The 13,839-nt window shown below is 44.8% G+C and overlaps 1 protein-coding gene across 2 annotated transcripts in view; it reads right to left on the bottom strand.

Moving 5' to 3' along the window:
• Positions 1-765: 765 nt before the first annotated feature.
• kdm4b (lysine (K)-specific demethylase 4B) overlaps positions 766-13,839 on the bottom strand; it is a 43,196-nt gene continuing 30,122 nt past the window's right edge. For both annotated transcript variants that reach the window (XM_047586554.1, XM_047586555.1), the window contains exons 13-22: positions 13,296-13,456; positions 12,988-13,192; positions 11,471-11,547; positions 10,201-10,256; positions 9,888-9,996; positions 6,571-6,765; positions 6,005-6,181; positions 5,448-5,567; positions 3,931-4,023; positions 766-3,224 (exon numbers count right to left, since the gene is read on the bottom strand). In XM_047586554.1, the coding sequence (XP_047442510.1) occupies positions 2,673-3,224; positions 3,931-4,023; positions 5,448-5,567; positions 6,005-6,181; positions 6,571-6,765; positions 9,888-9,996; positions 10,201-10,256; positions 11,471-11,547; positions 12,988-13,192; positions 13,296-13,456 (1,745 nt within the window). In that variant the 3' untranslated portion in view covers positions 766-2,672. The remainder of the gene's footprint in view (positions 3,225-3,930; positions 4,024-5,447; positions 5,568-6,004; positions 6,182-6,570; positions 6,766-9,887; positions 9,997-10,200; positions 10,257-11,470; positions 11,548-12,987; positions 13,193-13,295; positions 13,457-13,839) is intronic.

The following is a 13,839-nucleotide window of genomic DNA, read 5'->3' as shown; positions in this document are numbered from 1 at the left end:
TAAAAATGACAAGGACCTCGTTAAAAGACACTTTGTGCAGCTGGAACTATATATACCAGCCTGTCTGTGTGCTACCTTGTGACTGCATGTTTATTTCACCTTAGAGCTGCTTGTGTGTATAGAGTAACTGAACATACTGCTTGCCATACCTTCGAAAGTCAGATGTTTTCAGTACAAAAAAAGCAAATTGTATGGAGTAATCTCAATGTCATCTCCTGGGAGCACACGGCTAATGTACCTCATGCAATTTATTCCACTTCCAAAAATGATAAACTGTGGAAGAGTTTCAACTAGTCTGGATGGTGTTTCCTGTTAATTATATGTACCGTCTAAAAATAAGTTGTGACGAGCCCAGCGAGGAGGCGCAGAAACTCGCTTCCCTCGGCTCGCTGTGAGTTTAATGTGAGAATCCAGGACTGGTTCCAATGAGTCACTGCAGCGAGGACTAAAAATGCGGCGACTCCTCTGTCAATTATGTGCACTTTACACTTTTTTACTTTGCGCTCTTCATCTGAGGAGATCGTGTCTTTTAGAAAAGCAGCAACCACGCCAATAGACCCGTAATTTAACTTTCTCTCACTTTTTTATTTACTTTTACTATTCTAGACCTACACACTATTAGGATGGTGGTCATAATGTTATGCCTGATCGGTGTATTTAACCAGTCGATGTCTTTAGCTGCTTAGTCGTTTTAAGTTTCACGTCGCAGTGACTGCCCACAATTAGGTGTTCGATCCAGAAAAAGAAAGAGAAACACAGAGGAGCTTGCGACTAGCAACCCATTTTTAATCCCCGACATTTTCTTCATGAGCATCATTCGGATACAGGACCACATCTCTGTTCCAACATTTCTGGTGACCGAAAAAAATGGGAAAAGAATGGCGTGACATTTACAAATCTGATTCACAACACCAGGCCTGCGCTATGTACAAGGTGACAGCGTTGGGTAAATCAATCCATCAGTAGTTTTAATATCTCTTTAGCACCTCTGTGCCCAAAAGGCCCAGATCCGGGAAAAAAAAAAAAAAACATAATAAAGACAAACGTGTAGTTGTCGGTACAAACTGAGTAAGGTGACTGCCAACGTCTGTCAAAAATACAAAGGAAATTAATATTTAAGATCGGCCAAGTTCATGAATTCAGTTCAGAAAACGGGACATAGAAAGGATACAATACAGTAATAGAAAAAACATACATTAACAATATACCATATTGATTTTATACATACACTTTAAACCAAGAATGGTACAATAAATCCAGATTTAAGGGTTCCTACATATTTCCTTTTTTCCAAACATCACATTTTTCAGACTTCTTTACAACGGACTTCATAATTCTGTCGACTTGTGCTGATGGGAGAGACGCGTGACGGCAGACGAGAGACGCCCGTCGCCTTTAACGGGAGCGAGTATGACGACGTAAGCAACGCGCGCGCGCTCGCCAAACGTAAGCGCGAAGAATTTCCTTGCTCTTCTCAGCTGCGTGAAGACGAAGACTCGGATCTTCATCCGCTCACTCGTTTTCTGTGGAACCCCCGTGTCCTCTGGAGGCCGAGAGGAGGGGGACGGAGGGGACCAGCGAGGGCGGGAGGAAGCCGGGGGGGAACCGGGAGAGAGCCCACGCAGACACAGGGAGAACACCGCCCGACGTGGATGTCGAAAAATAATAAAGGTTTTCCACATGTAGGAACCCTGAGAGAGAGTTTTGGTGTAAAATGCAGAGCCGCCGCGTGATCGATGCGAAATGATGTCACTACATAAAAGGTCTCACCTGTTAACTACTGTGACACATCTTCACCTACTAGTGTTTGCGTTCAACAAGTTGATTCTATTACAAATAACTCTTTCAATATTCGACTAAGACAATTAAATACTGAGTTCCTGCTACAATACATCATTTTTTTTAATTATTATTATTATACCCTGTTTCCCCCAAATAAGTCTTGCAATCTGACAAAAAACCCCAACAAAATCACTTAATCGAAAACATCCTGTAGATGGACAATGTGACGCTTTCCTTTCCAAACAGTTTCAAAGTCATTAGTGGCTTTGAGTGGATTGAAAAATAGATCATCTTGTTGCTGGTTATTAGATTTTATAAAAGAAAAAGCAGAGTCCACCGGGGGCCTCTTTGCTCAGAGGCTGTCCTGGTAATTAGCTTCTTGTAGAAAGAAAACGGGAGTGTGCCGTTGTTGTTGAGTTAATGCAACGAGGTATGGAGTTGATGCCACCCAGAGTCTGTTCATATTGAAATGGAGGGGGGGAAAAAAGCAGCTGACCACAAAAACCAAAAAGGCTTATCAAAAAAAAAAAAAAAAAAAAAAGAGAAGACAATAATAATAATAATAATAATAATAACGTTAAACATTTAATAAAAAAAAAAAAAAAAAAAGCCTTGTCCTATTTAGCTGCTGCTCAGAGCAGGTTAAAGCACCACTGCAAATACAACTCAAAAATAGAAAAGTAACATGCATTAAAAGAGTGCTTCGTGTCCGTGTGTTTTCCTGCTCCCCCTCTCGAGCACTCAGAGCCGGAACAGGAAATATACATGTCCATTAATACAGCACTCAGCAGGACCCACCTCCATTAGCTTACTTCCTATTGGCTCAGCCTCCACTGGCCGAGTAATAACAGAGTGGAGTAGTTTTTTTTTTTGTCAGTTTTTTTTCATTTTTAATACAGAGGTCCGGCGCCATCGTCCTGAGGAAAATGTGAATGTAGGAGCGTCTCCATGTAGGACACGTATCCGCTGCTGGGCGTGTAGCCTTCAGACATGTGCCGGGGGGGAAGAGGAGGAGGAGGAGGAGGAGGGGACGGGGCGGAGAGGAGGGGGTCAGAGTTCAGGGTGGTCTGAAAGGGAGTACAGTGCGGCGTCAGCGTGGGGTCTGAGGCCAGGTGTGGCTCTGATACGGCGCCGGCGAGAGCAGCGCCGCTCGTGTCCATTGGGGTCCCGGCGACCATCTGAATGTCGGCGGACGGGGCGGGGGCGTCCTGCGGGGTCGTGGCGGGCTGACACAGAGGCTGTGAGGTTGACGGTGTACTAATACTGTGGTGTCCTGGTGGAGGCGGAGGCGGCGCCGCCAGCGCTGCGGTCGGGTGGCAGGCGGGCGGACCGGCCGTCTCCATGGGGGTGTCGGCAGGCGGGGCCGAACCCGAGGGCAGGCGGGGGCGTTTGGCTGCTTGAGCTTCGTCTGCTGAGGAGACCTCCTCCTGGAGTATCGGCCCCTGGAAGGAGGACAGACGCAGACTTAAGACCGAGGACTCGTGGGGATTATTACAAGTTATTGTTTTCTGTCGCCAGAAGTTGGTTTTAGTTCGATATCCTGTTGTCAGCAGCAAAGCCCACAAGATTTAAAATGTATTTGTTACATTTGAGCCGTCCGTCAGGTCCAGGACTGAGCAAATACGATCAGATTTATTGCAGCTGTCTTGAGGTGATTGCTTTCCGATCAAATACACTATAAGTAGTTCAACTGTGAGGCTAACGTGAGGCCAATTTGCCACCAACACATCGTCACATCAAGTTCATTCTACTGTGAGTTACCAAATTTAATACACACATTAATGTGTAGGGACGGGCAGCGAGAACCAACTGGTTCAGTTTATCCACATCACTGGCCTTCAGGCTTCACCAGAATGTGCCCCATAACGTGTGAATTCTGTGACATCTGCAAAGTGACGGCAATTTTGAAACCCCTCACGGAAATCTCCTCCGACGTTGTCTTTACAATTCTCCCCAAATTTGGCTTTGACAGTAAAACAGATTCAAATTCTGAAAACCTGCATGTTCCTGCCCACACCCACTTCCATCCTGCACGGGCTGCAAAGCGTTTTACTTCATCTGCAGATACTTTACCCGTTGGTCGGCCCTTTTCCTTACATTTTTGTTTTTAATGAGCAGCAGGACGCAGAGACACGGTTAAACACTCACCAGTCGGGCTCTGACCCTCTTGGGTAATTCCTGGTCCAGCTGAAAGATCTCCGAGTGCTTGAGCAGCAGCTGGGTCTGGTCCTGAAACTCAACCTGGACAGATAAAAATGTGACGCTGATTAACGAACACGTATTCTCGATGGGAGTACGGGGTTAAAAAGAAATGATACGATTCGGTTATTTAACGTTAACCCAGCGAGACGCAACATCATTCGCATGTCGGGAAGAAACAGATAAATCGGGGAGAGATCATTAAGGTTTTTCGGCGAGTTTTAACAGAGCACCCAGACAGTCGCTGGTTGGATCTCAGACGTTAACAAATGGTTTTATCAACAGCTACGTCCTCTTGTCAAAACGCCCTTGACCGTGACACTGAACCCCAAATCTGTTCACTGGCTGGATAAGAGCTCCGGTTAAGCACTTTAAATGTAAATGTAGATTTTTCTTTTTTTTTTGGTAAAAAAAAAAAAAAAAAATACTTGGAGAAAAGGGGACAAGGTCACGGCTGTAGCTCTGACTCTGTGACCAGCTGGAGGCTTGTTTTTTAGCTCATCCCAGTCTCAGAGAGGCTTCTCAACACTGTAGGCAGCAGGTTACAATGAGACGAGAAAAGATTTCGGTTCTGATTCGTTTTCTGAGGAGGGAGTTGACTTAAAAACTGAGCGCGAGCCACGGGGCCCCACATCATGTCTAGAGTAAATGCAAACAACAGTTTATTTATTTATTTATTTTAATACAGCAATTAAATCAAAGTTTTCAGGGGAGGAGTTAATCTCTATAATCCTAATTTCTGGTTCACGTAACTGACTCTTAAAAATACACGAAACCAGCACCAACAAGGCAAAAAGTAGCGACATCGCTGCTGATTCTGATTCATTCTTACGTCCGGATGTATTTATTTCTCTTCCAGAAAGTCTCAGATATTATCTTGTTTTGCATCTTGCAGTTTTGCGCTTCCCGAGCATAAATCTCCCAGAATGCACCAGTGGCGCTAAGCCCCTTGCGCTTCTGTGATTTACCACGCGACAGAAACAGAAACGTTTGGCAATAATCTACAAGGAGGGCCGAGGCTTCGCATGCAAGTAAATCTGAAATCACCAGAGGGCGGCGGAAGACGCGGCGGAGGGAACTCGGGTCAGCGGCGGCTCACGGGTTCGGCCGTGTCTGCGGCAGGGCGTCGGGTGAAGTACGTTTAACGACCCGCTTAACGATCCTTTCTGCTCGACGCCCGCGTAAAAGCTGCATCAGGAGGTGATTTTTATTGTTTGATTTGAAGACTTTAACACGCGTTCCAGTGGTTGGAGGCTTTTCAACAGCGGCAGCTGCAAGAACGTCTCACTCCTCCTTCCTCCATAAACTGCGCGATACACAGATTTATGACGTTTCACCACGGGAGCGTATCCGCCCAGGTGTAGATATTGCAACCTTAAATCGTTATCTGCCGGCCACGACTGCGACGGTCCATCCTCCAGCCGGTCGCCGAGCTTCGAGCGTAAATGAAAGGTTGCTTTTCTCACCTGGTACAACTTGTGAATGTGCTGTTTGACGAAGGAGGCGTTGAGGACCTGACCCTCAGGCGTGCTGACCATGATCAACTCCCCGATGTCAGGAGGACCGGTACGGAGGCAGTCATGATTCTGGAAAAAAAAAAAAAAGAAAAGAGGATGAAAACGTGTATAGGAGGAGATGAATTCAGCAGGTAACTCGAGAGTTTTCACTCGTCTGCGCTTCAAACAGTTTGTTTTTGTAAGTGGCAGAGGATCAATTTAAAGTTCACGGCATATTTGGATTTGGTATTTTACATCACATTACTAGATTTAGCACTCGCATCATTTATTTTTTTTAGTTTGACCTCTTTCTCTTTGAGGACTTAACGTTATTAGACATCCATTTGTTTCCAACTCGCTGCAGTGACTCATTAAAGGTTATCTGAATTTATATTTAGCCGATACGTTTCCATCCGCCGACGCTCTCAAGCTACAGAGCACGTAACAGTTGCTAGGATATTAAATTAACTCCATGAAAAAAAAACGCACGCATGTAGGTGTCTCGCTAAAAGTGTCGGAGCACTCACCAAGACGTTTTCCGGGTGCAAGTTGTCGCAGTACGAGCCGTCGTCGAAGTTGACCTCGTAGAACGTCTGCGTTGCCATGCCGATGATGGTGCAGTGGTAGTACCAGCTGTCGCTGTTGCGACCGATCACCTTCTGGCCCAGGGTGGGACCCTGCGGTGCTTTGGGCGCCGTTCGAGGCTGAAAGGAGGAGAACACAGAGACGGTCGCGCGACGCTCGTCATCACTTCTTATACTCCTACAAATACTTATTAAATGGCGAGAGTCATCGCACAATGTGACATAAAGAGGCGTAAAAATTAAACTTGTCCACTTTAAAAAGCAGATACAACTTGTTTTTAAACATTTTCCACGGATCACATCTGAAAGATCATTTAACGCCCACTCATGAAACATGACTAACAGGAAAACATGCAATTAAAGCTTTTACAACTACTTTAATGAATAAGTTACAGCTTAACAGAAGCCTTTAATCTTTGTGGGTTTTTCATATCACACAGAAAAAGAAAAAGAAAAAGAAAACGCACTTAAATGATGTCAAATGAATCGGTTTCTGCGTTCGCGCTCACCTTCTGAGTGGCCCTTTTGATTCTGTGCCTGTGGCAGGTGACGGACACCACGTAGGGCCAGTCGGCCGGGGTCATGACTACGCCGGCGATTTGGGCGCAGGTGACGTGGAAGGAGGTGGCGCAGTTCTCGTACGAGCACTGGATGCAGGCGCCGCGGTTCTGGTTGGCACTCTTGCCGTGGCAGAACACGCACTTCTGCGAAGGAGGAACGACAAAATAGACACTTCATTTTTTTTACGCCTTTTGATGATCATGACAAACACTCTGGAAAAAAACATAAACTGAATGACTTTCAAAGGCGTCATTTAACACCTGCAAGAAATTTAGTAGCTGACCATGTAAATACTCACCTCTGAAGATTAAAACAAATTATATATCGAATTATCTGGCACATCATGAAATCGCAGAGCTCTCATAAACAAACTGAGAGGAGGAATCAGCATCTGCAACCATGTTCTCTCCTTTCTGATCTTTGAGTATTAACGGATCAGGCTTAACATTATGACCACCTTCCATTATTATGTAGGCCCCCCTTGTGTGGTGTCTGGTAACAGGATGTTGTTAGTGGGGGCCTTTGGGTCTTATGGTTTGTGGGGAGGGGCCTTCGTGGATCAGTGCATCCCACCGATGCTTGGTCAGTTTGGGATCTAGTGAATTTGGAGGCCAGGTCAACATCTTGTGCTGCTCTTCGTGTTTTTTGAGTTGTTCCTAAATCGTTTTTGCGTCTGTGTCAGGTTGCATCCTGATGGGGATGGCTGCTGCCATCAAGGAGTGTCATTGTTATAGGGTGGGGGTACACGTCTAAGCAACATTCACGAGAATGCCAGGTCTAAAAGTTTCCCAGCAGAACACTGTATCGTCACAAGATGGTCCATGTTAGTTACTTCTCTTGTCAGTGGTCATAATGTTATGGCTGATCGGTGCAGTACCACACTGTTAACAGGTTTCCTGCTTCATCTGCTTGAACTGTCACTTTCAAAACGCTACATCACTCTGCATCCTTCCTGGCATTGTGTTTGACCTCTACTCCTCTATGATCAATAGAAAAGAGGACTTTTCTATTCTCCCCTGAAGCGTTTCAATTTTCACATCTGAAATTACTGCAGCCCAGTGATTACTATTAACCATTTTAATTTGCTTTCCTGTAACCCTCCACGTCACCTTCCTCACATATCCCTCACATGCTCCTCAAAGTAAAAACTGAAACAAAAAAAGGAGACACAGCCTAAAAGTGTAATTATTCACATAACAACCAACTTCAATCGAGCCGACTCAACCCATTATCCCCACAGCTCTGACAACTGTCCGCTGGTATTATTCTAGCTTTGTGCTTTATCGCGATTATCAACCGTCTCTCCAGTTCCTCATTCTTCCTCTCTCGCGCACCTCTACCTCCTCCTCCTCCATTTCAGAAAGTGAGCAGCCGCAGCACGGCGCATGGCCGATCAATACAAAATAAAAATTCTTTATTAAAGTGTCGATACTTCATTTCTGTACTGGTGCGGGAAAGATATATCATCAGCTGATACGTTTTTATAGTTTTTCTTTTAAAAAAACGGCCGGTGTAGTTTTCCGGTGGAGGCTTGACACCACTGCAGCACGGAAGGAAATTCAGCGCCACCAAGAAATATCTGTTGCCTTTTTATTTCAGCTGTTTGGTGTTTTCTAGATTTAGCTTTTAATCTCCAGTTCAGTACAAAAACAGTCTGAACGGACTGAAAACAAACTAGCTTACTTCTGATTGAGCGTTCAAAAACATACTCCTCTTTAACTTTCAATTTATTAATTTTTCATTTTATCTATATGCATTTATTAAAGTTTTATTTTCATCTGCAGAAAGGGGAAAACTTGAAACATGAAACTTTCCCACAACTGGAATTTTGAGCGTAGAAGTAGTATTTATAGAAACCTGTATGTCTAAGAACGTAGCTGAGAAGGATCTCACATAAATCTAGTCTCGTCCAACCCTCACTTCAATCCACAACACTGTCCTACAACTCTGCTCTCAGAAAATAAGTGGTTTAAGTAACTGATAAGTAGAATCACTTCAGTGTTTTAGTTGCTGCATGTAACAGAGGGAGAATGGGCCTACAACTGCACGTAGGTGGAAAACCGTGATGGTTTATTTAAGCCTCTTGCATTTCCAAGCTTGAGGCGTTTTTTCTCACAAGAACTGAAATCGCAGCATGTCTAGGTGTAAGATGCAACACTACCTCTGGGAAGGGCTCTTCTTTAGAGGGGGGGGGGTTTGTAACGGAGCCTGAGAAATAACTAAAACAAAAGCGACTTGTGTGAAACGGCTCCATCCCTGAAAACCAAACCCTGAAAGACGGGAGGGGGGGAAAACACTGATTGCTGAACATCGAGCGCTATAAACTGGCTCCAAAGGAGCGTGTTCACATTTGATCATCCGAATCATTAGACCGCGGAGCTTCCTTCTCGAGGCTTTTTAAGGAGAGACAGAGGATACCTTGCTTTGACAGCGCGCGGATGCAAATGTCACGCGGCTCGTCTTTGATCGATTACTCAAAGGGACGGGGAAGGGGAAGGGAGGGAAGGGAAAGGGGTGACAGTATTTGTAAATTTGAGACAACGCGGCGGCGGCAGCAGGCACTGGGATCGGGGAAGGAGAAGGAGCGATGACGAGGACTGAAGGAAAGGCAGGGGACGAGTTGTGTTCAAAGACACGGCAGCGATGGGGAAATTGCCTCCGGCCCACGGGATCGATGCAGTTCATTTGGCGCAGCGAGAAATGACAGCTGATTATTCAGCCGTTCCGTTTAGCACATCTGTTTTACCCCATGTCCTCCACTGCTCGCAAAAAAAAAAAAAAATCCCTTAAATATCCATCCACCAGGGATGGAGGGAGGGTTAGGGACAGAGTGACAGATACAAGAAGAGAACTAGAAAGACAGCATTTTTTTTTTTATAACGCTGGGGTTTTAATATCCATCGCGCGCTTCGGGAGAAACTTAATCACTAAACTCAAACCAGAACATTGTGCATGATCTGAAATTAACGGGGTAACGCACACCCAGAACCGGAGAACACCGGCACGATCTCACAGGGAAGCGGATGTAAAAACAAAACAGACGGTAGAGCAGCTACTGATCAACACTCCAGTCTGCTGTAACACTTGGTGTAACTTTGCAATACTTTGCAGTGATGAAAAAGAAAATGGTCGGGAAGACGCGGTCCACGCACGTTCTTTCAACAGCAGCATGCCAGCCAACGCCGTCTTCTGTTTGACATTCCCGCTCTACCACGAGAGACATGTGCATCACCATCGTCTTCTCTTCGTCTCTGCCTGAACTTACCAGATTCTTGCGGGTTTCGGGGACAGCGCTGACGTCCACCGGCTCCCTCTCAATGGCGTTGACGAAGCGAGCTTCGGCCACGGCGATGGCACAGATGACGTGGACCCACCTGGTGGACACCGCGCGAGAGAGAGAGAGAGAGAGAGACAAGACGTCATCGAAACCGAGACCAAAACAACAGTGAACTATGAACAGTGACATGGTTCGGTTTGAAATTTCTCCATGAAGACAAAAATCTTCATAAGCTCCTCGGGGTGTTGCTGATATTGAATTTTGCAAATGTCAGAGTGAAACCCAAGCATGAGGCGCTCACCGGTTATTTGTGGTGGTCTTCAAAGCTCCACCTCTCAAGTTACAGAGACAACACTCCTAAAACGAAAAAGGAAAAAAAATGGGAATATGCAAGATTCAGATATTTCAGTAACACTTCATGTTACATCTCTAAATGTTGAAATGTTAGTCCGGGCAACATTATTGATCTGTCTTTACAGTGACCAATGTTAAATAAATAAAAACAGTATGACCAAACAGTCTAGTTCAGTTCAATCTATGTCTCTGTATGCAGTGAAGAGTTTGAAGGGGTTTAGCAAGTTTTTGCTGATTCCTATTATCACGTGAATTATTGAGTTATGTCAGAGAAGATGTGATATACGTGGTGAGATTTACAATAGGTTTGAAGAATGGTATCGCAGTCACAAATATGTTTGGAGTTTATTTTGATATATTTTATTGTTACGGGGCAAAGCTGGGGGCAGTCAACTCTGAGGGAGCTTTTGCATGTAGTCTGTGCAAATGGGGGCACTCCTTGGTTCGGAAAAATGTATAGCTGAGAAGCCCTCAACGCTACGTGCTGCGTTGACTGCCACGTAAAGATGGGAAAATGAAGCCTTGTGAAGCTTCTGGGGCTTCTTCCCGATTGCACCGAAAAACTATTCGAAACTTCGAGGCTTCAAAGAAAGACACTACTGGTGACATCTAGTGGACAGCTGCAGTTATAGCAGCCAGGAACTTCTAAAGATTCAACAACACACAACAATAATAAAGTCGGTCTGAAGCAGCTACACACACTTGAAATTGCCACAACATTCGGAAATATCAATGCGCGAGTCAAACTTTTTGAATGTGTTGACCTCTTTCTATTTATCACCTGAGACAAGACTCAGATCGAGAGATCACAGCTGTTTGAACATCGGCGTTTTTCGATGTATGATTCAAGGTCTGTGAGAAGTTCTTAAGCAACTCTGTGAAGTCAGGAGGGAACACAGAGCAATCTGTGTCTCTTTCTAACGAATGAAGTGGTGCAAATGATTCGCATCAGTCAGTGTCATGTGATTTGATACGAGCCTCGACACAGTGTTTCAAACCGGTCTGCTTTAATAGAGTGAAACAGGCTTCAGAGCCTCAGCGTCATGTCACATCTCTACTGCCACGTCAATATGAAGTGAATGAACGCTGAATACAACATTGTATGATATTACGTGGTATTATACTAGTCCCTGATCTGGAACAACGTATAGGCAAATAAACCTGTGAATCCAATTCTTTAAACTAAATGAAAACATTTCCTTTAAGCTAACACTCACCTCTGTCCAGGCTCCTGCTGCACATCGTGAGCATATCCAGGACTGACCAACAGAGTCCGGCTTTACACCGTAGCAGCCTGTAAGAGAGGAGAAACTAATGATTTCACATATCCTTAGACATGTAATACTTCACCTTTTCTGATGCACGGCAACGTTTCCTCTACTTTTCTATCTTTTTCTTTTTTTTTTAACACGGTTGCGCTCACTTCATCTTCCTGCGAAACACCCGATCCCTCCGCAGGTTTCTTAAACATTCTGTTCACACCGTCTCCACATCATCTCCAATTTGAACTTCTGAACTAAAAAGTGTGACAGGTTTATGTAACACCTGGACAGGTTTGAATGATTTTTTTTTTTTTTTTTTTTTTTTTTAGCCGTACGTCCATTCGAGAACAATGAGCAGTAAAAGGATGCTGGGCAGAGCTGGCGTTTTTTTTTTTTTTTTTTTTCTTGACAGGAGCTCTTTCTGCTCCATGTCCTCTCATCAATAGACGTGCTGTTTCCCCAGCTGAGCCCGGCTCATCCCTGGTTGGCTAATGAACTGGCCTTGAAGGTGCACTACAGCTTTAGGGATAATAAGAACCCCGGAGGGTTGCTTTGTGTGTGTGTGTGTGTGTGTGTGTGTGTGTTGTGTTACCGAGTGCGCATGTGCGCGCACATCTAAGCCGTGATATGTGATCTTATGTTTAGCTTGTCAGAAATCACCCTTCAGTGCAGATATTTTTAAATGTTTGCAGATATTTAATCTCAAACATTTTTGCACTAGATGAACAGAATTTTTGTCTTTTAGTGCATTTAACTAAAATAGTTTTTAGAGCACAGCGCACAGCGATCCTTTCAATAACTCACTCAAATCTAATGTTAATAGGCTCTCGCTGCTTTCGCATGCTGCTCTGACACTTTAGGTGTTTAAAAGTCAATATTCTTGTGAAAAGCGGTTAAGCGCACCAAGCAGGGTAAATAAAACCAGGGGAAGTTAATGCCTTCAGAGAGACCGGCTCGTCGCTTCAACAGCTTCTTAGCTTGTTGAACCCGAGTCAAGGAGAGTTAAACTCGAAAGCCTCTCCGAGGACGTCAACGGATGAATCCAGCACACACTTCGTTGAACTGCTGTAGTGGAGTCTCATCTTGTGCGCTTCCCCCATTTTTTCCGACACTATTCTCAGAGGAGTTTTGGGGGGTGGAGGGGGTTTGTTGTGAATAGAGTGAAAGGCCCAGCGGAGTCGGTCTGTAAACCTCGTCAGCGCGTGCACGGCCTCGTAGCTGGCGTGATAAATCAAACGCTGCAGAACAGAATCAAATACAAATACGTTCCCAAACCACTGATGTCCGTTTGTTAAATTAATGTTTTTAAATTTCCGTTTGCAGCTGCGTTATTCCCCTGTCAATTTGATGTGTAAAACATATTTGTCACCTGAAAGCAATAAACAGATGAATGAATGACTTAAAACACCACTATAAATTCTGTTTGTTTTATTATCAGCATGAAGACACTGTGTTGAGAGTTTTACACTTACTGGCATGAACCTGCATGTGGCAAGATGAACAGCAGATCAGGAGACTGGTTCCATCCTCCCCGATGTGATAGTTTGTGGGTGGGGGCTCCGTGTTCCCCGCTCCGACGCTGAAGCACATCTCCGGGACCAACGGACGAGTCATGCTGCCGTGACGGGGAACGGGGCCGCGCGGCGTTTCGTTTGCATTGGGGGCGTCTTTCTGCGGCTGGAAAAGTCGACTTCTTATTAACCTCGAGCACTAAATGTTGCCCCGTGTGTTTAATGTTACTATTTCACGTGCACACACGCGTGCCTCTGCAACCGTTTACCTTTGTGTAGGGACAGAAAAGCGAACAAATAGCACAGTGAGGTTGCAGCACGGCCACTGCGGCGTTGAAGGCCTTCTCTGCCAGGAAGTTGGGCGAGTGGTTCTGCCACAGGTGCTCTTGTTTCTTCATGTCGCTATCCAGAGGCATAGGGGACGACGCCTCTGTGGGTAAAGACAAATTAAAAAATATAATGTATTAAGAGTGTTGCTGCACAAGGAGACAAGTCTCCGTGGTTACGGACACTGAGTGGCAAAAAGTGACAGTTGAACATGGAGATTAGCAGCAATAGTTTGAATCATAGGCTTCAACATGGTCTAAATTGTTAAAATCTAAGAATTTGTTAAAAAACGCAAAGAGCTGTCGTGCGAATGACTGTACCAACAGATCTAAAAAGCAGTCAGAGATATATTTTTTTACAGATAGTAAATGGATCGTTGCATTACGAAGAAACAACTGGAATCCAGGCACAGAAACCCGGTGTTGTGGTTCACATTTAGTGTCAGGTAATCTTAATTTATACTGTATTTTATTTTGATGAAGTCAA

This window comes from Mugil cephalus, chromosome 6, assembly GCF_022458985.1.
Source record: "Mugil cephalus isolate CIBA_MC_2020 chromosome 6, CIBA_Mcephalus_1.1, whole genome shotgun sequence".
NCBI lineage: Eukaryota > Metazoa > Chordata > Actinopteri > Mugiliformes > Mugilidae > Mugil > Mugil cephalus.
This window is presented reverse-complemented; position numbering and strand designations above follow the sequence as displayed.